This window comes from Botryllus schlosseri, chromosome 5 (genome assembly GCF_051294905.1).
Source record: "Botryllus schlosseri isolate E-star chromosome 5, Bs_hap1, whole genome shotgun sequence".
Lineage (NCBI taxonomy): Eukaryota > Metazoa > Chordata > Ascidiacea > Stolidobranchia > Styelidae > Botryllus > Botryllus schlosseri.
In genome coordinates, this window is record NC_137240.1 from 16,025,406 (window position 1) to 16,050,460 (window position 25,055).

General features: G+C 42.2%; 1 protein-coding gene across 1 annotated transcript in view; it reads left to right on the plus strand.

The window, feature by feature from the left end:
• The window catches only part of LOC145439218 (uncharacterized), a 31,264-nt gene extending 7,124 nt beyond the window's left edge, over positions 1–24,140 (plus strand). The window contains exons 4-11 of the mRNA XM_080316716.1: positions 12,409–12,555; positions 12,769–12,951; positions 14,943–15,161; positions 16,942–17,047; positions 17,776–17,897; positions 19,878–20,102; positions 20,919–21,601; positions 22,876–24,140. Of these exons, the coding sequence (XP_080172842.1) occupies positions 12,409–12,555; positions 12,769–12,951; positions 14,943–15,161; positions 16,942–17,047; positions 17,776–17,897; positions 19,878–20,102; positions 20,919–21,601; positions 22,876–23,383 (2,193 nt within the window). The 3' untranslated portion in view covers positions 23,384–24,140. The remainder of the gene's footprint in view (positions 1–12,408; positions 12,556–12,768; positions 12,952–14,942; positions 15,162–16,941; positions 17,048–17,775; positions 17,898–19,877; positions 20,103–20,918; positions 21,602–22,875) is intronic.
• The last annotated feature ends 915 nt before the right edge of the window (positions 24,141–25,055 follow it).

Sequence of the window (25,055 nt, forward strand, 5' to 3'; positions counted from 1 at the left end):
AGGCCATAATTCAATTCGGTTTATCAATGATTTCAACATCACGTAAAATTTGGAATTAGATGAAAGCATAGGAACGACAAGCTTTTCCGTTGATTTTAGAGCATAAAGATTTAAGACACGCTCATCTGTCAGATTTTGTGTCATGACACTCAATGCAAAGCTCCTTTCGTTGCGAAGCGTCGCTTCACTTTAGAATCGTTTCAGTTCAGTCAAGAATCGGTCAAAGTGTCGTTAGATACCGTACAATCAAGCCGCAACCCGGCAACCAGCGCTCTTGACCGGAATAATACCGGATAATGATAGGCCTCAATTTACTTCGCAGGCCTCCTATAATTATAGGCTTCTGCGGGCCGTAGTCGCAGTACGTACACCGTACGGCGTACACCTGCGCGATTACGCGCAACGACAATTGCTACCTCTCGTCTGCAACTCTTGAAAATCTTGCGTTGGCGCTAAGCAAGCTTGGAAATATCAGTGGTATATGATTGACAGTAAATAATGACGTATCTGTATCGGATTGCGTGGCTCAGCCTCCGTAAACAAGCGCCAGCCCGCTAGACGCTGCAACCTTGATCCGCGCGCTATATCAGTGGCGCATCGCTACGCTAAATGTGTCTCTTCTTCGCGAAACTGCTACGGGGAATTTGAGGCGAGCACGCTTGATCGAGCTTGTATTTGACTAGTGCAAATCGGCGGGCGTTGCTGCAGCCTGCCCGCAGTCTTATCCAGAGGTGGTCGGTAACGGATATTTTCGAAGCACTAAAGTATAGGTTTTGGCTTCTTGCACTGCTACCTCAGGTGGTTATGCTTCTTGACTTCCCAATTCTAAGTGAACAATTTTTCGGGCAAAAGCCCTTAATTTATACTTTGGATTTGGAAAAGTAGAAATTAGTTCGCGGGGTTGGTTTGCATCGCCTTATGAGTGAAATCGTCGTAAGAACAGCGTGAAAGGGCTGTCGCTGGATATATTCTCGAATATTCTACCTATTTGCAGGGTCATTAGTCTTTCTGCGCCTGTCTAGAACATTGGTTATCAACCTTTTCGACCTCGCGGATCCGTAAACCTTCGAAAAACAAAATTCACCCTAAATTTAATTACGACATACGCATGCAACTTAAATGTAGTATTAGAAACTTCAATTGATGTTACCCTTTTGTAAACTAGATATTCATACCTAATTCTATTAGATTCTGCGAGGCCCAGCTCGTGAAGTCCTGTTGAACACCAGTAACCAGATTGTGATTGTGCGAAATTATCGAAATCGTAGAATGATTTCGAAGATTGTGCCTGTTTACAGTGTCGTTCGTCATTTGGCGTTAGTCGCGAAGATACACACCTTGCATCCGTCGACCAAATCTGAGTTTCAAAACTACTTCTTGTACCTTCCATTTTCGACTTCGGCTTGGAAAAGCTTTGGCGCTTCTCAAAAATAGCTACTTATAGTTGTAAATGAGCAGAAATTTATGACTTGCTTCAACTTCTATTACTTGAGAAGCTACTGTGACCCCTTTGATCACCTCTTGTGTTATCTGCGTTTGCGATCTTGGCAGCATCGTAAACATCAGCGTGATCGTAAAGCGTGATCGTAATTTGCACACAATTTCGACAAATGACCTGTAATCGCGCCAACGAACCGAGTGTCATTTCCGCCGTAATGACCGCTGAAGTGCCGTTTGCAGGTTCGATTGCGTTAAATTGTGATGTTTGGGCAATGCGGACGTAAATAAACCAGCGATCAGCGTCGTTACAACTCTCGACTGCAACGACGCGCTTATTGGCATTCACCCGAGGTCGTGCCTTACGTCATTCGTGCACGGGCCGGGTTCGAGCCAAAATATCAAGTCTTCCATATGTTGGAAATGCGGGAATAGCGGGGAATTTCGAAACACCCACTTGCCAGTTCTGTCGGCGATAGATCTCGCGATAAAAGCGGCTGCGATTTTCTTTCGTGCGTCCCAAGGAGGCACAAGTACCTCCGTTTTATCCCAATCTTGTTTCTGATTGGCTTATCTCGACGGATTATGGATTTTAATCTCTTTCTTGCGGCCGGCCGTGATACACTAGCGAAGGTCACTTTAGGACGTTTTTTGCTGCGCTGCCAACGCGATACATTAATGGCATTGCGCCCATATTACTTCATGCTTCCTTTTATAAGGAATTGCGTCGATTTTGTTTTGGGTTATTTGAAGTCAACGGACCGCTGTAGCCCTGTGCGTATGTGCAAATGTTTTAATTCAATTCTTGTGTTAATATGTTGGTTGTGATGTGTTTGCTTAAATGCGATTAATTAATCTGACTTGTTTGCATCGTCACGGACAATCTCACCGTAGCTAAACCTCAGTATTTCGTACTGATACGTAAATTTTCGATTATTTTTCGTATGTGTGGCATATATATGATCAATGATCTTATCAAACATGCAATTCTCTCGGACATAGCGATTATGCTTCGATAGAAACTAGCAGTGTAGGTAGCGGTCACCAAGTGATAAAAGATTAATGTCGGTATAAGTAAAACACGATATGGTTGAAAGTGATAACAGAAGTGATTATATGAAATAGTCCAAAACGACCAATCCCGTTAACACCAAGTTTAAGATCAAAACAAATCGCTCCGTTGAATTGGGCTTCATGAAATCAATTCACCCTACAGACTTAGCCCTACTTTTTACATATTTTAAGCAGAGCGCAACTGAATTTACCTGATGCAAAATTCTGCAATGCTGTTCTCCCCATCTAAGCACCAGCGTCACGTTACGGCAACTTGGACGTGTTTAGGAGTAAGGCGTTTTCGCACCGTTACAATGTTTCTTACGCTGTCAAGCAGCGCTGATGTTCATATCAACACTCATCAATAATTCGCGAAGGGTAATTCTCATCGGACACATAAATCCGTACCAATTATACTTGACGGGTGATTGAAGCAGCCCAATAGATATATAAGCACCTGGCGGGTATTTCCGTCTATGTCACCGTGCTGGCGTGGAGATAGCCACCATAAAAACAGACCAACCCTACCGAAATCCACGAACTCCTGTCTATTGTGACATCAGCATGAAATTAGTATCATTTTATGATGATTACAATAGGCCTGATTCTCTGGTTGGCATGTGAGTTCTGAAGTGCAGTACAATGTTTGGCCAGCGGACAATCTTTAATGAATCAAATCGGGAAGCGGTTTTGATACTATGAAATTCCGATGTCATCTTGGAATTCAATAATTCTGTATATATTGACTTAGGCTTAAAAGTCAAACATGAACCCCCAGATAAGATCGTTTCGCGATGTCGACGGGAAGTAGTACTGATTGTTTTTTCAAGGCAATGTTTGCCCTTCCGCCAGGACAAATGAATTCACGATCCCTTGTTCGCTAGCATTGATGCTCTTTCCTAGCCTAGCGGTTATTACGATAGCGAGAATTTACCGAAATTATTTTCTTCCGACGACGCTGTTTGCTTGTGACGTCACTCGTCCGCTAACATTCGTGTTTGAATTCCGAGATTTCGAAGGAAAATACCGTTATTTTAATTTTGGGTCCGGACACTCGGCTCTGATATCAACCTGCGGTTTCGTATTGGGGACTCGTTTGTTTAACGATTACTTTCTGTTGCCTGTCATCGGCCGGGTTGCGTACCGGGTTTTTCGCTATTTGAAAAATGTTTGACGAGAAACATACCTGTGTCAATATGTCATCGAAGCTAAAATCGTTTTCAGATATGGGCCGTGTTAAATTTCACATTTGGTCAGTAGGCATTGTTTGTATGTCGCTTGGGTTAAAGGGAATGCCTCGTTTAACCGCGCACTGCGCGGCGTGCGCAGTCTCGTCCCTGGCATTAATTAGCTACAGAGCTGGTTGAAGTAGAAATTGATAGATCTCAAAAGTTAAAAGTACTCACTCGTAGGCCCCGACTCCGGTAAAGCAAATCAAAAAGTATATCTGGTTAATGGTTTCGAAATTGAAAGAGGCATCGTCGCGGCTAACGCAGACTAGCAATGTAAATACATGCAGTTTTCGTTGCCGTGGCAATTTTACTCGTAATCGTGATGCAAACCTATCCCAAAACCATCAAGTAGAACTGGAAGTAGTTCGAAGATGTATCCACTTAGCAAGTTGTTCAAGTAGAAATCTAATTGAGTAGCCTAATCAATTTTTACAAGTTTAGAAAAATTGTTGCCCTGTTCCTCCGTAAGCTTTGACAGTTGCCTTGCTATCCTGAAAGAGGTATGATATCATTGATATGTCTTTAATCAGTTGAAATATACGTGGTAGGAGTTAGTACGATTGTCTTCATGCATTCACAGTTCACACCTACACTACAACGACTACATAAATCGTTTAGTTGTAATCCTGATAGATGGCCCGTCTAATGCTGTTGCGCTAGATGTAAGTATGAAGTGACAATGACATTATTCAACCGATGAAGCATACCATCAAGTCAATAGCGTGCTAATGCCCCGGATGCTGTCATTGCCGCCACAGCATGACAGGCATTGTGCGTCGCGAAGACACGCAACAGTGTCCCATTGTCAACTGCGCATTGTTGTGATAAATGATGAAATACGGCCGGCCAGATGTCTGTATTTTATCACCCGCTAATCGTGGCGTTACACGTCATATTGTTGCTGTCGATTATGGGATTACAATGATATTGACCTGGGCTAAGGTGGTTTACGCTGCCTGCAATTCGGCGTAATTTTTTCAATTATATCCTTTGTTGAAACACGGGATGTATACAGCCGTTTGAGAGGTGGTCGGTATTTCCGGGGGATCATGGTTCTTCCGACAATTTTATACGTTCTGCAGTATACACTTGATCACAAGCGTGCATGGTATTAGGGTTGTGGGACTTGTACAAACTAGTGATTTTCAAAATGCGTTACTAGAACTAGAAGTACTCTCTTTTTAAAACTCGTAACTAGAGCCAGAACTAACGAGCTTTTAAAAAAAAACGCAAGTATAGCTGACTAAAACACAACTAACCGGATTTAATTACAAAGCAACTAAAACGAATCACTTAATTGTAACTAAACCTAGTAATATTGTATATAGAATCGACATGTCAAAAGGACTGGGTCTCGAGTTTAAAACGGGAGGTTTTCGACCCCCAAAACCCACTCCCTGGCTACACGACTGTGGGTAGCGGTGGCTTTGAGCTAGCAATGGCAGCAATTACATCACACAACAGAACACCGTTATCGCGATTCACGTCAAACGACGACACGCGTTTTCTAGTTGTTGGGCAACAACTAATCATTTTCGACGCGCAAGTAGAACTAGAATTACTCACTTTTCAAAATCTGTTACTAGAAGCAGAAGTGTAGAACTATTCAAAAAACAGTAGTTAGGTGACCAACTGACCATCAACGATTTATAGTTTGTGAAGTCTGCTAGCTGGAGTTACGCATCCCACAATCCGCAACGAATTCACCGAAAGTCGTTTGACAACAGCCCACGCGGAGCATGCAATCATCTTATTTGCGGCGTGTGGCGATTGATTGGAAGTTTACAGAAAAAGGGTAAAGCGTATGGCTTACGCATAAACGGCGGAGTAATCCAATGCGGCCCGTGTAATTCGTTCATAATGCCGAATATCCAGCTTATTGTAATTTAATGACTTGATAGCTCGGCGTGTTATACTCGGGTAACTACATTTCACGGCGACGCTGACGTGTGTCGATCTTGATTTTTGCGTGTAAATTCACCCTCCGAGACCAGAAGCGGTCAGTGACGGTGTACTTCTACCATTTCTGGGTATACCCAAGTAGGTTCCGCTAACTTGTACTAGCAAAACTACTTGTCGTGTAACTTCAAGGTTGTTTGTACTACACGGCCCATTGGTTGTCAAGGCGTAGCGTGCCCGGAAGTCGTCCTCGTAATAGCCCGATAATAAAGGGTTCACAAGCAATCTGCGGTACGAAATCTGCGAACAATCTTGTACAGTGCTATTTTGAATTCGGGGACGCTTCCTGTTGAGATAAAGGCCTTCGCCAATGATTCCCGTTCGTAGTCAACCGTGCATCGATTATTTGTTTGACGTAAAATCGCATCGCGTATACATGCCAAGTAAATACCGGGTGGTAATGAATCTATCATCGTCTCGTAAAGATCAATATCAATATTCTGAACTGGCGAACTATTTTTTTTCTCGTTAAATTTTATCGTCGCTCCGTAAAAGCAGTCATAATCTTGTCCGAGTTTCATCAAATAAAAGTACGATTAATATCCATAAAATGATCAAAAATCGATGTTTTCTCGGATACCTTGGATAATTCCGCTCGGAATATATTGCTTTCGCAAATTTTCCGTCAAAATATATTGGCGGTATGTCAAGCATCTCACATGCCCGGAAAGCCGAGATTATCTGATTGATGTCACCAGACGCAATATCCGGATAGGTGATCCGGGCAAGGTCGTGTCCGGCCCCGATTGAACCCGCCCACGATATCCGGCGTGGAAGCGATCGTGGTGTTGATCGCCGCTGCACCGTGTCGTGAACTCGTCGCCCTTGATTTGAATGTTGCGATTGCAAACAATAACGGCCTATAATCTGAATAAAGGTAGCGAGTGCATTTCATTTCATTGAATTTGGGCCTGCTACAACATTCAAGATGTGATTACGATGGCGCAGTTCCCTGTCGTGGTTGTTTTATGAGATGTTTGGCTTCATCGCGCACTCAAACATGAGTCGAGACCATCTTAGTTTCCGAGACTGTAGAATGCGATTGAATTGCGACGAATCAACTTATCGGAAACGTATGCTACTATCGAGTGCCGATGTGTCTGCATGCGATGGGAATATGTTATCTAACGCACATGCGATCACGTTTGCAGCCAAATATAGTGATGAACTAATTCTAAGCGTATTGAAGCAATTGTATCTTTTGACTCCAGTCATGTCACGTTATCGTCTTCCATAGGGTTTAAGCCAGTGCAAGCACGGGACAGTTCAGGTCAAAATACGATTATACTCGCTTGGGTCTGCGTGTAATATTGGAAACCCCACCGTTAATGGTGAATCTGTTGTCAATATTCCGCTTGTGAGTAATAATCAAGTCCTGCATTAAGACACGGATATCCAGGGTTGTAACCCGAGTCACAAGTCAATCTCACTTTTATAGTTTTGACTGGAGTCAAGTCGAGTCATTTTCAATTCACCATCGAATCCAAGTCAGCGAGTAGAGGGCCGAGTCATGGTATTATGACTCGACTCCGATTCATTGTGTTGACTGGTCAGTTTCCAGTAAAAGTCTTGTTAAACTCACTTTTATAACTCTGTTTTTGATATCGAATGGTTCGCATTTATGATAATAGTGATTTTCCTCACTTTCGCCAGTGTCAGGTCGCATTTTCAAATATCAGTACCAATAGACAATATCCTGTCAGTGTGGTTACTTCACTATTCTTCGAAATTACAATGAAATGTCGGTCGTGGCCGTCTCAGTCTCGATTCATATGACTTGGTTCGAGTCATGCGCAATGTCTCGAGTCCAAGTCGAGTCGACACACAGATTGACACGAGTCGAGTCGAGTCTTTTCCGTATTTTGAAATAAAATACGAATCGGGTCAAGTCGAGTCATCGGAAAATCGTGACTCGAGTCATTACAACCTTGCGGATATCCATGCCCATTATTTCGGCCGTCAGTACGTTGATATCCGCATACAATTTAGGAGATGCAGATATATTTCCAAACCAGTATTTTTCATTTAAATCGTGTTGAAATCCAAGTCCAATACCTATGATGACATGAAGTTATTCAAATATTCAAAATGAAATTCTGCCATCAAGTCCTAATCTAAATCTAACTCAAAGCATATCGTAATCCCTAACCCATGCATGCAAATCCATCCTAATGGCTGACGCAATTGGCGGAGATTTTGCAAGTCATTGCTGAATGTTGTATGCTGATGCATCTATCTCCACCATATCACATGTCGTAAATCGCGGTGACCACGCGCTGCAATATAATTTGACCCGGGCTTACCAAATGAGCGTTGTACATAACGTATGTTTGTCAATGCGTAAATGTTAAGTTATTATCCTCAAATTGAATGTCGCTCGGGAGATTTACGCGCGTGTCGCCAGCCGTCCAACTTACGTCTCGCAAATAAAAAGCGTAGTATTTACAGCCTCAATGATTTGTGAATGCAGCGATCGTGTTGCATTTTCCGTGCACGCGATGCGACCAGATACGCAGGTTCGTGTTACGTGCGAAACTAACTTTCTTGCCATCAGTCCAGTCTGCAGGAAGCCTTCTGAAACTTAATACACATTAGCAGCATCGCAAATGCATTTAAAAGGTCACGAAACGCGCGAGTTTGATATCAGCACGTATTGCACCTGCAGGTTTGATTGTGATCTCAGCAGAGGCGGTTGAAGAAGCCAGCGTTGCTACTCACGTAAATTTATGCTTTGTGTCCAAAGCAAAATTATCAATGATGCTGCGAATGTAGGCACAATTTTCCACAATATATTGACTTCAGTTACTATGATACTGGGTTCTTTCACCCACTTTTCATGAAATTTCACTGAGAAAAATGACACAAGCATATCCTTAACTACTTTGTGCTTTGCAAAATCCAATTGCTACTGATTGTGCTCTTTCTTTTGTTGGTATGATTCTGTTGAGGCTACGTATCATAGTGTTAAGAGTTCCCGGAATGGAATTAAGTTTGCAATGCTACATATTTGCGGCTCTGGTTTTCATTGTGCTTTATTTTCGACCGGCGTTGCTACAGAGTTTGAGCACCTTCCCACTCGAAACTATCCCAGCCGCTTCTAATGTATTATCGTGAGATATGATTGGAATTCAGTCGAATACACTGTTCTGTTTTGATAGCCGTCGCCTTACGTATAACTAATGTCATCTGTCGATACACGGGGGTGTGTTTTGCGCTGTGCCGAAGCGCGGTGGTCGGATGTATCACGAAATAAGCCAGGGTGTTGGCTGGGAATTGTGGAATCCTACGTTTCCCGGCTCTATTGTCGGCTATCGGCGGTCGGCGAAATTCCTAGAAGTGGTTTCGCGCGTTCCGAGATGCTAACAAAAGACGGGCGACACTGACACCGGAATTTGCCATTGTGGTGCTATCTACTTTCGGATAATTAGGTACTTCGCGCCTAATAACGTTCGCGCTAACCTCGCATCAGCACGCACACGTAAAGCATCGCTGTATAACATATATATAGACGCCGGAAATAGCTTGGAGAGCGAGATCTCAGAGCGAGCCATGCCAAAATACTTGGTGGATTTCAACGTGTGTAACTACTGTCCGCTGCTTGCTATTCCGAGATCTAATATTGTGCCAGCGCACCTGCGATCTCGGATAGGCAAATTATGCGCAAATCTGTGACGTGTGGGCGTTCAAAGGACGATTTATCACAGAGGAAAAGGATTAGAAACTCGCGATAACGTGCTGTTATGAAAAATTCATGCCAGCCGAACGCCGTTTTTAATTGATGATGCGCAGGCCGCGGTTACGTAATTTTGTATCGTGTATTGTGAACTTCTCGATGCGATACGCATTTTGCTATATATCTTATCTCTATCCATCTGTAAGTCATGATAACTAGGGCTGCGCACAATGATTCGAGCGCTCGAATCCGAATCGAATATTATTGTAACGAATCAATTCTAAAGCACTGAAATTGTACGTCCCTTGGCACTGCGAGTTATTTCATCAACTAGAAATATAGTGTTGATAGTTTATTCTCGCCGCGGAAGCCTTGAAAGTATATCATCATCCAAAATCGGTAGCACCAACTTGTTTACACACCACAATATAGTGTAACTGACATTATTTTATTGGTGGCGCATGACGGATACATATTTGAACTTTCCGAGTCATACGTTCCGTTATTACGTCATAATGATCGACACTCGAATACCCGACTCCACTTGAAGCCTATATTCAGAATCGCATCACTGAAGTAGGCTACTCGATTCTACCTGGGCCTGATAATAACGCAGCCTGTTTCAAGTGCAAATCACGATAGCCACGCGCAGCGCTCGGCGGAAATCGAGGACTTTTAAATAGCGGATTCCGGGAATTCTGTAATAATTAGTGGGCTGAACAATTCGAATATGTGGTCACAACGTAACAACACTTGATATGACGACTCAGTTTTAGAGATGGGGCGCGAGTATTTTTTACCTTGGTGTTTTCGCGGCATATACGCCGTCGCATGTTAGTGCATATGCCGATGGACTAGGAAGGTGCTGAAATGAAGATGTGTGGCCTGCTGGCCTCCTTAGTCTTGCACGCCCCCTCACTGTTATTCCAGAAATGCTGAGTGCCAACTAGAAATGATCAGTAGCTTCGACTGCTTTGCGATAATGTATCTGACACAGCACAACTGATTGTTTGGTCTTGAAACCTTCGATGACCTCGAAGCAAAGTGTCGGGGGTTTATAAAATACTGCCGTGCAAATGTGAGATCAACGAAGGGATGGGATGTCATGCGATCAAAACGAATTGCCACTTCCCGGAGATAACTTCGACACTTGCTCAAGAAGGCCTGTTCCTTCATCGGTACGATACGTGCATTCGCGACACAGCATATACCTTTGCAGTTACAATAAATAGCTACGCAGAGGTCTGCAGACACGACACTTCCATTCGGAAATGATACAGTTAATGCAGCCTACGCTACTGAGCAGTATTCTATCACAACGCAACTGATAGTGATCTGATATCGAACAAAAATCAGCGAAAATAAACACATTCATAGATTCTATCGTGGTTTAATTGCTATGATAACTCAGGCTGATATTCCCACCACGAAAACGGTGAATTAATCCGCCGTAGACAAAAATTTCGTATATCCACGCGTGTTTATCACAGCAATGTGTTTGTGGTTCCACCTGTAAATGTGTGGTTGAAAATCACCCCTTCTCACGTCAGTTTGTTTTGCAATGCTCTCGCCGATCGTATTCAGGCCATATGCGTAGCGTTGAATATGGACGGACAATGCATTGTCGTACTATTTTAGGCAGTATTGTGTTTGTGCGACGCATTATACTTGTAGGGTTGGATGGCCTTGTATGGCTTATAAATGATCATTGGTGGTTCCTGGAGTGATGGACCGATTGCCGTTACGCAACATCCCTTTTGGTCTAAATTACGGCACGTTTTATTGCTGCATCATTGTGAGAATTTCGTCGATCATATTTTGGCTACTATGGAACGTAGGCATCATCATCCAATTTTCACTACTACCACTACTACTATATTATTCGAGGAAGTCTCGTGTTACCCGACCATAAACGGGAACAACAAGTTAGCGATATCGGCTATCGCTGCTATCAGCACATGTACTGAAATTTCAGTGTAATAGCGATGCCTGTTTCTTGGTACTTACGGTAGTACCGTATAAACTGGATATTTTAGATTTTCACGCAATGACACTTATACTTGAATAATTGAAACGATACACCGGTATCTCATAACGGCATTCCAGACATTGTATGAGATGTACTATAAGTTCGTAGGCCCCGTTCGGGCCTTTAATAAGGTCTGTATCATTTATCCAATCAATCTATGTATACAAATATGTAGCTAAATTATAGCGGACTGTCTGTCTTTGCCTCTGCGCCATTACGTGTAATCATTTTTTGCACCAGCTGATTCTATTTGACCTGGCTGTTCACGCCGATACGCGCCGAGTTTGGCTGGCGAAAATAACCTACTTTGTGAATTGGGATCAGTTACTGCGCGTCGCTTCCTTTCATGTATTTGAGTGTATTGATACAACTTTTTATCGCCAAATGTCTCTTCCGCTTTTAGCAACTGTAAAGCCCTGTGTAAATCGTCCGGGAATCTATTTTAAATAGGGCCGCCGCGTGTGTTGACGCTATTATATGTCGTATTTGGAATTTGCCTGGTTTGCTTGCGAAGCCCGATTTGATGCGGATTATCAGAGCAATGAGCCGTGGTTGAGACTGCACTGTATTTTTAGCCCCGGATTGCCTATTGTTATCATGCGCAAAACTTACTTCATTTCTCTGAAAACTGCTGTTATCGTGTCACTGTTTGTGCCGAACATGGGACTATACCAGTATGTTTAGACAGCTTGATAACACCGTTTTATATTGGTGCTGTGCTGGTACTTATAGATATACCGTTTCGGTTATATTCTGGGACATGATGGCAATTGTATTATGACGCCTAAATGGTTATATTTGTTTTATGATGTGTCTGTCTATCTCTAAGAAAGATTAGTCAATGTGGTATAATTCAGTCTTTTTTAAACAATTCCTATACTTCACTTTATAACTATGACTCCACAATAAATCTCAAATGGTCCTCCCTCTCTAGGCCCCATGGTAGTTGGTCTGATTTTATTCACCAATTCACGCTTAGAGTTGTTCAATGTTCATGTTTCTCAACGATTTTCTTTCACTTTCAGTTCATCAACGGAGGAGACATCGATCAACTTGTGCAAAAGAAAGTGTTTCTGCCTTGGTCGGTCCGCGTTCATTTGGCTTGCGATGTATCCAAAGGACTGCGATACCTCCATTCTCTTGGCATATTCCATCGCGATTTAACTGCTAAAGTGGGTATTGTATGGTAATTTTTTTCCAATAGCGAGTATTGTATGGGCTGTGCCGAGCATTCCCTTAATCCTCCCCAATAGGTTTTGTTACGGTTACCATACATTGTGTGATTTTCCCTAGCAATTTGCGCTTATGTTTGTTTGTAAATGTACAGATTGAATCACGGCACGTTATATTGCTGCCCCGTTAAGTGTTGTTGTTCTTATTTTCAGAACTGCCTCGTCAAAGTCACGACGAATGAAACCGGTAAGAAGAAATACTCTGCCGTTCTGGCGGATTTAGGGCTGGCCGAAAAAATACCGACGAACGAGGAAGAGAAGCAGCGTTTGAGCGTGGTCGGCACTCCGTATTGCATGGCGCCCGAGGTCCTGTGCCAGAAACCATACGATGAAAGGGTAAATTATTGCATAAAAACCGTATAGGCCAGTGTTTTTTTGGATGGTCCAGGAATGATTTTGCTTGCTTGTAGTGCTTACTCAAGTGGTTATAGTTTAAGACAACTTCAACTTCTAGTTGTATTTTGAGAAGTCGAAAGTAGCTCTTGCTCTTGGGTAAGTTTGTAGCACTTTTATGTGTGAAATCATCATAAGATCTCATGAGATCATGGAATAATTAGATAAACAACTAACCTCTTCGCTAACCTCTCCAAATTTCTCGAATAACTCGGGCCCTGCGGTTAAGAACCACAGGTCAAATGTGTCCAATATTAACATTCACATACAGAGGCCTGTGTTGTTGCAATATTGACCAGCTATTGGTATAATTTAGCTGTTTTCTTGTAAAGTCTTCATCTTTTCGATATTGTAAAGTATGATTACAAACTCGCATATAGTTATTTCCTTGTGGACTTTCAGTATTTGCAAATTAGAAATCTTCTTCCTTTTTTGTAGTTATTGCATGTACTTGTAATACAACCATTGTAGCATGGCTTTGCATGGTACACAGTAGTAATATTCACTCTGAATTATAAGAATGTAATACATGGTAGTTGGTGTCCTGATTAGTCAAATCTTTATTGCTCCAACAGTTGCGAGCAGCTGTCAAATTATTTGTTATTGTTAAGACATGTCCGTGTTATATGCAGCAACTAGACGCACCATACGCTCGCAAGCGTTAGTTGCGCACTAGATACACGCCCCCTTTTGCACCTACTTCAGGATATGACGAAACTGCTGTTTCCCGCCACTGTCTCCAACGGCGGCATCGTTCCATGTTGCAACACTGCTGCAACGGATAATTGTGAGGAATAGTGACATCGCCCCGTACGCGTTTCGATCACGAATTATGTCATGCGCGTAATATACGTGATAATGATGAGTTGCATTATTCGGGGTGACATAATGTGTAGGAAATTCCCTGTGGACGAATTACGGTGGGCCGTTGTCGGTTGTTTGGAAATTATAAGACCTTCGCTGGGAGTATTAGTATTAGTAGGTTTGTTGTGGGCGTATCTCCGGTCTTTTTTGCGTTATCGATGATGGATTTCGGCGGTACAGCTCGTCTTTAGCTGTGTGGGAACGCACACCAGACTAAACACAACGCTTTCAGTACTTATCTCCTTAGTTTCAAAAGCTCTCAAGTATAAAATGAGTCGGGACTGAACACTTTGAAGTTTTTCAGTTCATTTCAGTTTATATATAATTTCATCATTGCAAAACACCACAAGATTGCGATAAAATGACGAGGTAGGAAAGAGTTGAGACATCTTGAAATAGTCTTTCAATCACACACTTACCTTGGCCTAGAATATTGTATATGTATAAAGTATACTATTGAAGTGTACAGATTGTACGCTGAAATGACAGGTCCTTGTCCTGTAATCTCGATTGCAAACTAGTATTCAGTAATTCTACTAGTATTTTGACTCAATTATGTAATGGGCATGCTTGGCAACTGTTATATTGCCGATGGAAGAAGTTGTGGTTTTCACTCATCTATGTCATTGGTTAATTTAGCTCCTCGAAAATTTAGTCATTTGAAATGATAATAGGGCAAATCAGAATTGAGTAGAGGGTGAGTTTGTCTCCTACCGTAAGAAGGGGTAGGCAGGCTTAATTTCACCTGAAAAATGCAAATACTCTTTGACATCGGCGGTTTAACTCATCCACGGCCATTATTTTATCTAGCTAACCAGTACAGGCATTGATTATATTAGGTCTTTGGAATTCAAATCATCAAAGACGGTAATGTAGTAACTCAACATTGACTTGAGGGTGTGTTATGAAAACACGCTTTGAAAAGGTGACGGTTCGAATCCCACAATAAGGAGAGCCTGGCAAGCCTAGTTCCACTTGTGAGGTGACAAGTTGGGGAGCCCTCCAAACCTGTTAACCGACTGACCGATTTGCTACTCCCATGACTCATATCGACTCTGTGTTATTTTCAGTCCGACCTGTTCTCGTTCGGGCTTCTGATCTGCCAGCTCATCATCAGAACGTCGTCCGACCCGGAACTGCTGCCCCGGAGAAATGATTTCGGACTGAACCGCGACCTGTTCAGTATTCTGGTCCAGAGAGGCGACGGCGCTCCGGAAATGGTCAGCGGGCTGTTTCCTGCGTCCATGCCACCCGCCGGGTTCCTGCAGCTGGGATACGACTGTTGCGAGGTAATTTGGGTGTTGTTGCGTTTGTGCATGTCAGATCGGGATAAGCGATGCATAGAGTGTGTATTGGAGGTAATCTATGACACTGTTTGGACGTAATTAGTGGGTTGTGCTTTGGCTGGTGAGCTTGCTACTTTGATGAAAGTGGGTGTCTAATTTCAAAGACTACTCCATGTCATTTTGACACCTTCTTATCATTTTATTGTATCGAAGTCTTGCGGTGTTTTGAAATGATAAGATTATTAACAATAAACTCAATTCAACTCGAAGGATATAAATCTTAGGAAGATTTTGGCAGATTTTTATTACCCACTCATTGTAAATATCAAGTTTTTGGATAACTTGTAACAAGACTCGTTGATCATTTCTTTAATTCTGGATTGTTGGGCACTGATCACTGAACACTGAACAGTCTTGTGGCAAGGATTGGTCTTGGCTGTCTTATGTGGGTTGGAGTTGAAGCTGATGTAGTAGGACGGCATCCAGCGCCATTGTATTATCCACTGGCCTTATCGGAACAAAGTCGCAGACGTGTTTATTTTTGTTTTGAGGCGGCAGGTAATGAATGGGCTTTTCAAAATAGGAGGACTGGTTTAAATTTGCTTTGTCAATTCTCCTATTGTATTTCTAATCCTTTCTACTCGCTTTGTTTACGTACGGTCGAGTGGTTGTGTTGAGGATACTTTGAAAAATGTTTTCTCAATTTTCGAAATGCTTTTTTACAATGCTTTTGATGGCGCCAAGGTGAATATTTGTGAGCGACCGATGTATTTAAATTTTGTTGACCTTCCACCAATCCATTGTATATGTGTTCTGATGTGTACTGGTCTCGATTCGAACTCCTATAAATCCCCCCATCCCCATGGATGAATGATTGATGGTTAAGAAAGGTATAAAGATAGGCATACATGTTGTGGATCATCTTCACAAATTTATTTAATGGTTGACTACCTGTAAATCTCACGGTAAAATACCTACAGTAGACACAAAGTAATGTTGTTCATGTTCAAGGCTGAATGAACTGGTTTGTTAGTAGGCCTGCTGCCTGATATTTCGTACTGATTTTCCTCCAAGCACGTGATTGTATCGGTCACGTTCAAAGTCTCTTTGTGACTGCAGATTAACTTATCAAGGTTTTGCCATTACTGTATCGTTACTGTGATAAATGACTAGTTTTTCTGCAAAGATGAATGGGATGACAGCTAACTTTGTGATGAAAAGCACGTTATGTTGACTGTATACAATGAATCACGGTCTTGAAATTGAATTTTAGTATCACTTTTGGCATGGTCGGTTATGCTTGTGCGTAATAAATCATAACTCGCGGTTATTAGTATGCTTGTGTTGTTTTGTAATGTATGTCTTAATGACATGGCCGGTTAAATCATAAAATTGCAGTCGGTTATCTAAAGTTTTGTATGTTATGAGGGGCAAATCTGAATAATCTGAATGATAGATTTCAACTTTCAAGTACCCAAGGTTACTTTTGTATGCTTGTTGTGTTTATGGGATGCGGTCAAGGCATTATTTGCCTACCAACCCTTAGGTATACCAACCAGATCCAGATTGCTGCCAATTCATATAGCATTTAACGAGCTTGCTTGCAATATGAAATACGGTACTGAAATTGAGTTGAAGCGGATACCAAATCTAGCTAACAAGATAATCGGTTAAACCATTCAATTCAGTGTCTATTGCAGACTGCAGTATCCAATGTGTTGCGCGTTGGAAAATGCTTTATGATGAACCATGACTGAGATATTTATCGCGTTTATTAATTTAGGTGGACCCTGGAATGCGACCCAGTCTCAATGACATTGTAAAACGATTGGAAGATACGAGCGCGGATGTGAAGTTGGAAAAACATAGATTGAAGGCTTCCAGTGATGGTAAGCTTGGCGGAATTGTACTGAATCACATTTTTCGAACACAATTTACGATTTTAATGGTCCACTGCCTAGTTTTATTTTCCAATAATCATGGAGATGACCTCCATTTAGCTTAACCGACATATTTTCATGATCAACATGGCACGCCATCACAGTAACACAACCACCAGCAGTTTCTGTTGCTCTCTAAATAGTGTAAATTGTCTATCCAATGTAATAATTGAGGAAATGTATGCCTTCAAAAGCTCCAACCAATGTGTTGCTTTACATTTAGGCTACATCTATTCCATAGCTTGACCATAGGATTAATCCGGCATTCTCCTAGAAAAATGATCTGTTTTGGTGTTACTGACATGACTCTCAGCATTACCGGGATAGCATGGAGTGGTGGTGCAAGACTTGAAAAGCCTTACCAGGCTATTTCTGCACCTTCCTTGTCCAGCGGCATATGCGGATCAAGCACTCGTGGTATGCATATGCACAGATAGTGGGTGTGTCATATCATGAGTCCGTGTATATGCAAGAATATCAAGAACAAAAATAAACAGCGTCCTATTCCTATTTCAATTTGAATTGAGATGCTCGCACTATATATTTTGGTCAAATACCGAAGTCGATAATGGTGCATCTAATTTAAATACTGCTTTCTAGTGCGTGGCATTTGGATGTTGTAAATTTGTATTCACCGAAACTGCCGCTGAGTAGTGACACGGGTTATTTTTATGCAGCGAAAAAGTCATTAAAGAGACACAGCGTGTGTACTGTACCGTCTGCGACCCAGTCCAAATCCGTCTACTCCCCTTTGTCAAGAACGGAAGAAGCCGACGGCCTCACAAACAATTCAAAGGAGGTATGCTGGTGTTATCTACAGATAACTTTCAGGTGTAATCAGTAAGATTAAGAATTTTCGGGCGCTTTTCTCTTTTTCTTACGATGTCGAATGTAACCACAATTCCCTGCTGCACTCCCTGTCAGTGGTATGCTGAATCGATTGAGAAATGTTTTGTCGTCAGGTCGGTCATTTTCCAAAGTCATTTCCGAAAATTTAGGTTTTGAAACATTCTCAATTTTCCCGACTGATCTTGGAATTTTGGGCAGATACCGATATCGGCAATGTAGCAATTGTTTGCCCATAAAACTGCTAGTGTCTGCCGATATTAAAACTTGTCATATAACATCTGAATAGCGACATTAGTTTGGAAAAAGACAATGCCCTATCCTTTTTGTTTCTTTACAAGGAAACTCCCGCTGAGTAGTAAAAAAGCACTTCCAGTACAACAGGCATACTTTTTGTACAGAATAGATCTATTTAGCGTTTTCACCTGGAAATGAACTCCGTTGGTTTTCATAAATTGTTCCAACGGTAAAATTCCTCTGATTTGGAGCAATTCTAGGAGTGATGATGGCATTGTAAATATCAACCAGAGCTGGCTGATATCAGTATTTATTTATTCTCGATCTTGTCGCTTGCGTGCGGAAAGTGGGAATGTGGACTACACATCCATGATATAGCAACATTGTTGCAGTCTTTGTATATCAAATTGAGTTTTATCCACCAACTTTAGTGTGTCTGTGTGCTGCGAAATATCATTACAAATATTCAAATCGTCTCATATATCAAACCACATTCTGAATTTCGCAATGACAAGCGTATCACTCGTACATGATACTCGGATTTCATCATGTAGTTGCTTTTCACTGTTCCAAGTCGACTAAATCCAGCCTAATATCATGTAGCTTTTTCTTGCAAGCGTTCTATTCTTGGACGAAACAAACACACAACTGGGATAATGTATCAAGCTCTTTACGTGTTTACTACACAAACACCAAGTCAAGCCTCCTTCACAAGCAAACTCTATCTTAACCATGCACTGCCAGTGTAACGTTTTAACGTGCCACGTAATGATGGGAAACTCTGCTGTATTTACTGGAGTAGATTTGTTTATATGGCTGCTTATACTGGTTCCACTTTGAACGCACAACCCAGGTGGTGGTGGTCATGGTTACCTGTGAATTTGACATGTTCAATTCGGCTCTTGGTGAATTCGACACTTACTAACCCCTAACCTACCTTACCACTAACCTGAATACATTAATGCATACATTAATATCAAGTGCTCTATGTGACGATCACGATTCACGCTGACATTCATTTATTTTTAAATCTATTAGTACTATGTTAAGGCATCTCTTTCATAATAATAACAGATGCCGAATTTAATGGTCAAAGTCAGGGTTGTAACCAAGTCACAAGGCTCCGAGTCACAAGTCATTCTCACTTTTATAGTCTTGACTCAAGTCAAGACGAGTTATTTTCAATTCACCACTGAGTCCAAATCAACCAGCAGAGGGTCGAGTCTGAGTCGTGGTATTATGACCCGCGTCCAAGTCATTGTGTTGACAGATCAGTTTCCCGCAAAAGTCTTGTTAAACCCGCTTTTTATAACTCTGTTTGGTGATATCGAATGGTTCGCATTTATAATATACTAATTTTCCTCACTTTTAGCAGTCTCTGGTCGCACTTTCAAGTACCAGTAGCCAGTACCAATAGACGTAACCCCGATAGTGTGGTTACTTTACTATTCTTAGAAATTACAATGAAATGCTGGTCTTGGCCGTCTGAATCTCATGACTCGAGTCCAAGCTGAGTCAATACACAGATTGACTCGAGTCGAGTCGAGTTATTTCCGTATCTTGAGAAAATGATTCGAGTCATCAGAAAATCGTGAGTCATTACAACCCTGGTCAAAGTGGTCGCTATATGTTGTAATCGCACAATCGATAATCGTGCACAAAATTGATATCAAACGTAATTTATACTTATATTTAGATGCTTCGCGCAAGCTACGATACGAACTGCTCCAAGCGCTATGCAGACCACCATCCGAGGCTGGCGCGGTCTAGTTCCGACGTCTCGAAAGAGCTGATCACGCGGGCCGCGTGTGTGATCGCGTCCTCGCAATTCTCAAATGAACTTGGCGAGATCCGCGACGATATCAACGATGTGGTTTTGTCGCTGAGCGAGGCCTTCATCAACCCTTTCAGCAATGTGGAGGTACGGCGTGATCTCCAATTAGACATCTGCTATAGCTCACGCGCACAATGATTCTAGTATTGAATACATTCCTTACAGCTGAGATACTGTTTTCCACAGTGAAAGGCTGTCAACCTAAGTCGGCCGTATTACAGCATACGAAACATTTAGTATTAGGTTAGTGTAAGTGACCTGTGAAGTCATGATCAAAACCTTTAGCATTGTCACAAGATACAATGAAATAGGTATGGTCAAATCAAGGCCAACTAATCTGTAGTGTGATGTAGAACTGGTTATTATATTCTTTGGTGTCACACAAAATGTACATTTTTAAACTGATTCGTACTTGTGCGATGTCATCATGAGTGATTTTCGAATTCTCGTCTAGAAGTCTAATACCGGATTCAGAACCGAATTACTCAGGTACTCAATTTTACGTTGCCCCAGTTACAAGTATTTGTAGCGAAGAATTTTGCTCGATATGGATTTACGATGTTATCAAAGCTGGACTTGACCGCGCACTGATTTCTAAATTTTTTGTGATTTTTGAATAAATTTCAGTCATAGGATTTAGACGCGGTTGAAAAGAAATTTTGGATCTGAATCTCAAATCAGGAACAGCGTTTGGATTTGAAAATATGGAATTTGCTTGTCTCGTGTGTAGACTAAGCGAAAAATAATGAGTTCTAATTCACTAATTGTTGAAATTGAACATGATTATAAAATTTATGTCCAAATCCACCTATGATCATAATCATAAAATTCCATTTATTCGAACTCTTAAGTGCCGCGCCGACAACCCACTGAAGACTCATCTTGGGTTATATTCCATTTCAGAACACTGATCTCAAGGAGCATAAGCTGTTTGACGTGCCCAGCCTCGAAGTCTTGGAGATGGCTTTCGACCTGCCCACGCCGCACCAATCCAACTCGGGACGCTTGAAACAATCGCAAGGCTCGCCGGTGCACATGCGCCGAAACCAACGCGTCAAGACCAGCCGTCCGAAAAGCCTAATGCTTATCGACCCGGATCTCAAAACTGACGTTAATCCGAACGCAGGTTCAGACTGCTTGGCCAGCAGTCCGATATCACCGCTGCTTTCTGAGACTACTTGCGTTGCGGACGCGTTGATGAAACGGCACATGAACGATACCAGCGAAGGAGATTTAAAACACGCGCTCATTCGGTCGGTGGTTTTTTCGCCTCACGGCACTAGGATGATGTCGAATCGTTATCGAGATTCGCGTGGCGCCGACTGGCGTTGCGTGTCTTCTCTCCTGTCGATTATCTCAACGAAAATAGGTAGTTTTAAAAAATCAATTAGCGTGCCGGACTTGACTCGCTTTACTGATGCGGACGTTTTGAAACTGCGCGGGCGCAGGTCACTGCAGTTTGGTTCTAGCCCTTCTGCCAGTCCGTCTCACGTGTCGACGACAGGGAATTCGCAATCGCCTTGTAAATTGGACCCGACAGCATATCCGTCTTATGCTACCTTGCCCAGGAAGAAGAAAAAGGCCAGGTGGGCGCTCGCTTTTGATGTATTTTGGTTGTTAGTAGGGTTGCAGGAAGTGAAGTAACGTAGTCATTCTATTCTAAGCCCAGTATTATGCTTCACGTCAAGTAGCCTATTCTGGTGCTGCTTATTTTGATGGTATAACAGGAACCACGACATGAATAGTTCAAATTCATATCTTTTTTTGCGGCCACAAAGAAACAATGCCAAGACACGTCATCGTCACTTTGTTGGCATCTGATTGAAAGACTACTCAAGTCATTTCGACTCCTTCCTGATTTTGCATTTTATCGCAATCTTGGGGTGTTTTGAAATGATGGAAATAATGATGAAACGCAACAAGTAATTTCGTATTTATGAATCTAAAATGTCTCGTAGCCTTGTGATTCTTGATGCAGAGTTACATACAATCAAGGTTGCGTGGCTTTGACAGTAAGAAAAAAGTATTAAAACTGTATTTTCGCTTATGAGATATTACTCTAGATGTGAAGGCTTGTATTTCAGCTACACATGGTAATGTACTTTTTTAAAAGACTTACTCGAGTGTTGACAGCTGGTTTTTGGTTCAAATGAAACCGGATGGTCGATTTTTTGTACGAATAATTCTCGTTTGTAGTAAAATATTGATGCCTTTCAAGAGAAATCGAATTTTATTTGCCATCGCCAACTCCAAACTCAAATTCGGCCACATTTCTATGGAATGGCAACTTTCTCTAAACTGAACCGAGGAGTAAAGAAATGACATTATTGAAAATATTATTGCAATGAAATTCAAAGGAGCGGAAAACTTGATGATTGCGTTTGCATAATCTTGTGATTTCGTCATGTGAAAGAACTAACTGTGCATCCAAGCTAGTGTAATCCCACTAACAACATTCAGAATACATTATAATGCATAATGGGATGATAGCGAGTAGTTGCGAATTAACGTGGCGCTTATCTGATTGCCAAGTATGTGAAATCGAATCTCTGGATTCTTGAAATGATGGTGGCGGTTTCCATTTTCGACATCTTCCGACTCTGTAAGAGCATCCATTGCCGCAACGTTTCAAGTCGACAGCAAAACGTAATCGTGTATCGTAAGTTGTGAAATCTAAAATTTCTGTGTCCAGTGTAGAATCATAGACGTTCACGGAAACAGCTTTTTTTCTCGTAACAATTGACAGGATGGCGATGTGTGATATTTTCCTATTGTCTATTCAATCTTGCAATTCCATTGGTCGAAATTAGTCGCGCCGTAGGGCCATGTTTCGCTTCTGACAATCGTGCTACTGTTGCAGGGCATCAGTTTCATCGGTGGAAGCCATGAAAAAGCGACTGGCACGAAATTCCGACGACATCTTGCAAGACCCCACCCTCCTCGAAACCCTCTCGGAAGAAACGCAAGACACTACAAGCAGAACGCCTTGTGAAACACAAGCCGCCAGACGATTATCTACAACCCCACCGTCGACGCCAACAGACGCGACTCAGTGGTGTCACCGAAATCACGATGAAATAAACAGCCCGGCGTCAAAACCACCTTCGGACGCGTCGTCTTCAAGCGATACTTCGGGGAACTCGAGCACGGGACTTCAGATGTCCCTGCGGTCCGCCGCGGTGTCCTGTTCCAGGCGCGGAGTGACTAAGAACGCAGAGTCGCATGACGTATGCTCGACGCGACGCTGTAACCGCGATTCTGGCTACGACGAAGACGGCATCTCTGTGGCCAGCTCTTGCGAAAGCCTTTCGATTATCACAGCCCGCTGCGTTGACAATGAAGATTCAGAAGCTTACCCCCATCGCTGAATCGCGCTTCAGTCCCCGCAGTCTATGTAGTAAGGTGTCTGATCGTTGCGATGAAATCTTTTTTTCTAACTTCACTTTGATTTCTAAAACTCACAATGCTGAACGAAATGCAATGTTGAAACGCAAAATCTCATTCCGCAACGCGTACAAAGCTTAACGCTGTTTAATTTTCGGCAGTGCAATTTCAAAACCTTCGTAGCACCGCAGATATTTCGCTTCCCAACTTATTCCGTTGCATAGTATTTCAATATCATACCTAGGATGTCAGACGTCTAGTTTGTAACGAAATTTTTGCTAAGTACTCTTGCGGTCGCGTCTGTACAGAACTGATTTGATGCTGTTTGCGTTACATCCAATTTCTTCAAGAATGCATTATATTCAAGTTGTTCTCTTTCTTATTTCATTTTGACCATTCCTTTTCACCGAAGAAAGGAGTTTTTCCGAAGTTAGTTCGTGCGTTCGAATCTGTCCTGTGTCGATATAATTAAGGATTTCGTAAATTCCGTGTCCATGTCAGTTTTGTTTTGTTACCTCCGTAACTATGGAAGGTCTCTTTATATGCGCGAACGACTCCTCCTGTGTGAGTGCCCATTGAACTTTACTCCGATGTTAACGGTCCTTTTACCTTGCAAGCTTTATCTTCACCAATTCTTTATACTTCAAGTTTATGATTTGCGGCGTTGTTATTTTGTATTAGTGCGTTCTTCAGTGTCCTATTCCAATACTTGTATCATGGAATAAACTCCTTTGGTCTGCATTCAGCGTTATATTTAGATCTAATCAATCAATAATAATCGTCAGGGATCGGATAGCCTACATCTAATTTCAGAGTCAGTGTATCTCGGGTATGGTAGTGCAAGATATATTGCAGTTATTGTCAGCGCCACGTTACTTCATACTGGAGTCGTTCTCCCGCTACAGTTTCCTATACCATACGGCGTCTTCACAAATAAACTCTAAGAAAGGCCCTGTGAAAGAATAATGAAAAGAGCAAGGAAAGTAGTTAGGTAGATCGCTCGCGAACGGCTAATTTTTGCATGGGTTTCTTATGGGCGGGGTCGCATGCTAACGCGAAACCGGGGGTGGCATGCTAACGTTTTCGTCTTATGGCGGGGGTGGCATGCTAACGTTTTCGTCTTATGGCGGGGGTGGCATGCTAACGTTTTCGTCTTATGGTGGGGGTGACATGCTAACGTTTTCGTCTTATGGGTGCGGTCGCATGATAACGCGAAACTCGTGGTGGCATGCTAATGTTTTTAGGTATAAGTGCGGCGACATGCTAACGACGATAAATGTGTCTGTCATGTATTCTTACGGGATCTGTGGCGACTCGCCATGTGTTCTTGCGGTCGTGATTCGTACTTTCAGGCATCTCTCGCGCGGTGTTGAATATGTACGAGTCACCAACAATAACCACGCGGACGGAAACGTGGTTTGTTGTGAGGATTTACGCAGTGCGTGCGACAGACGGCGATTCGAATATCAACAATAGTCGCGTTCACAAACTAACACTTCAAAAAGATGTGAAATAATTGTAAAATCCTACGATCGCTCACAAGATACCACTTCCGGCATATCGATCTATCACTCAATACACAACCGAAGTTGAATTGTAATTGAATGCGTAAATTTATCACCTCGACATCAAAATTCGAAAACAACAACTTGATGC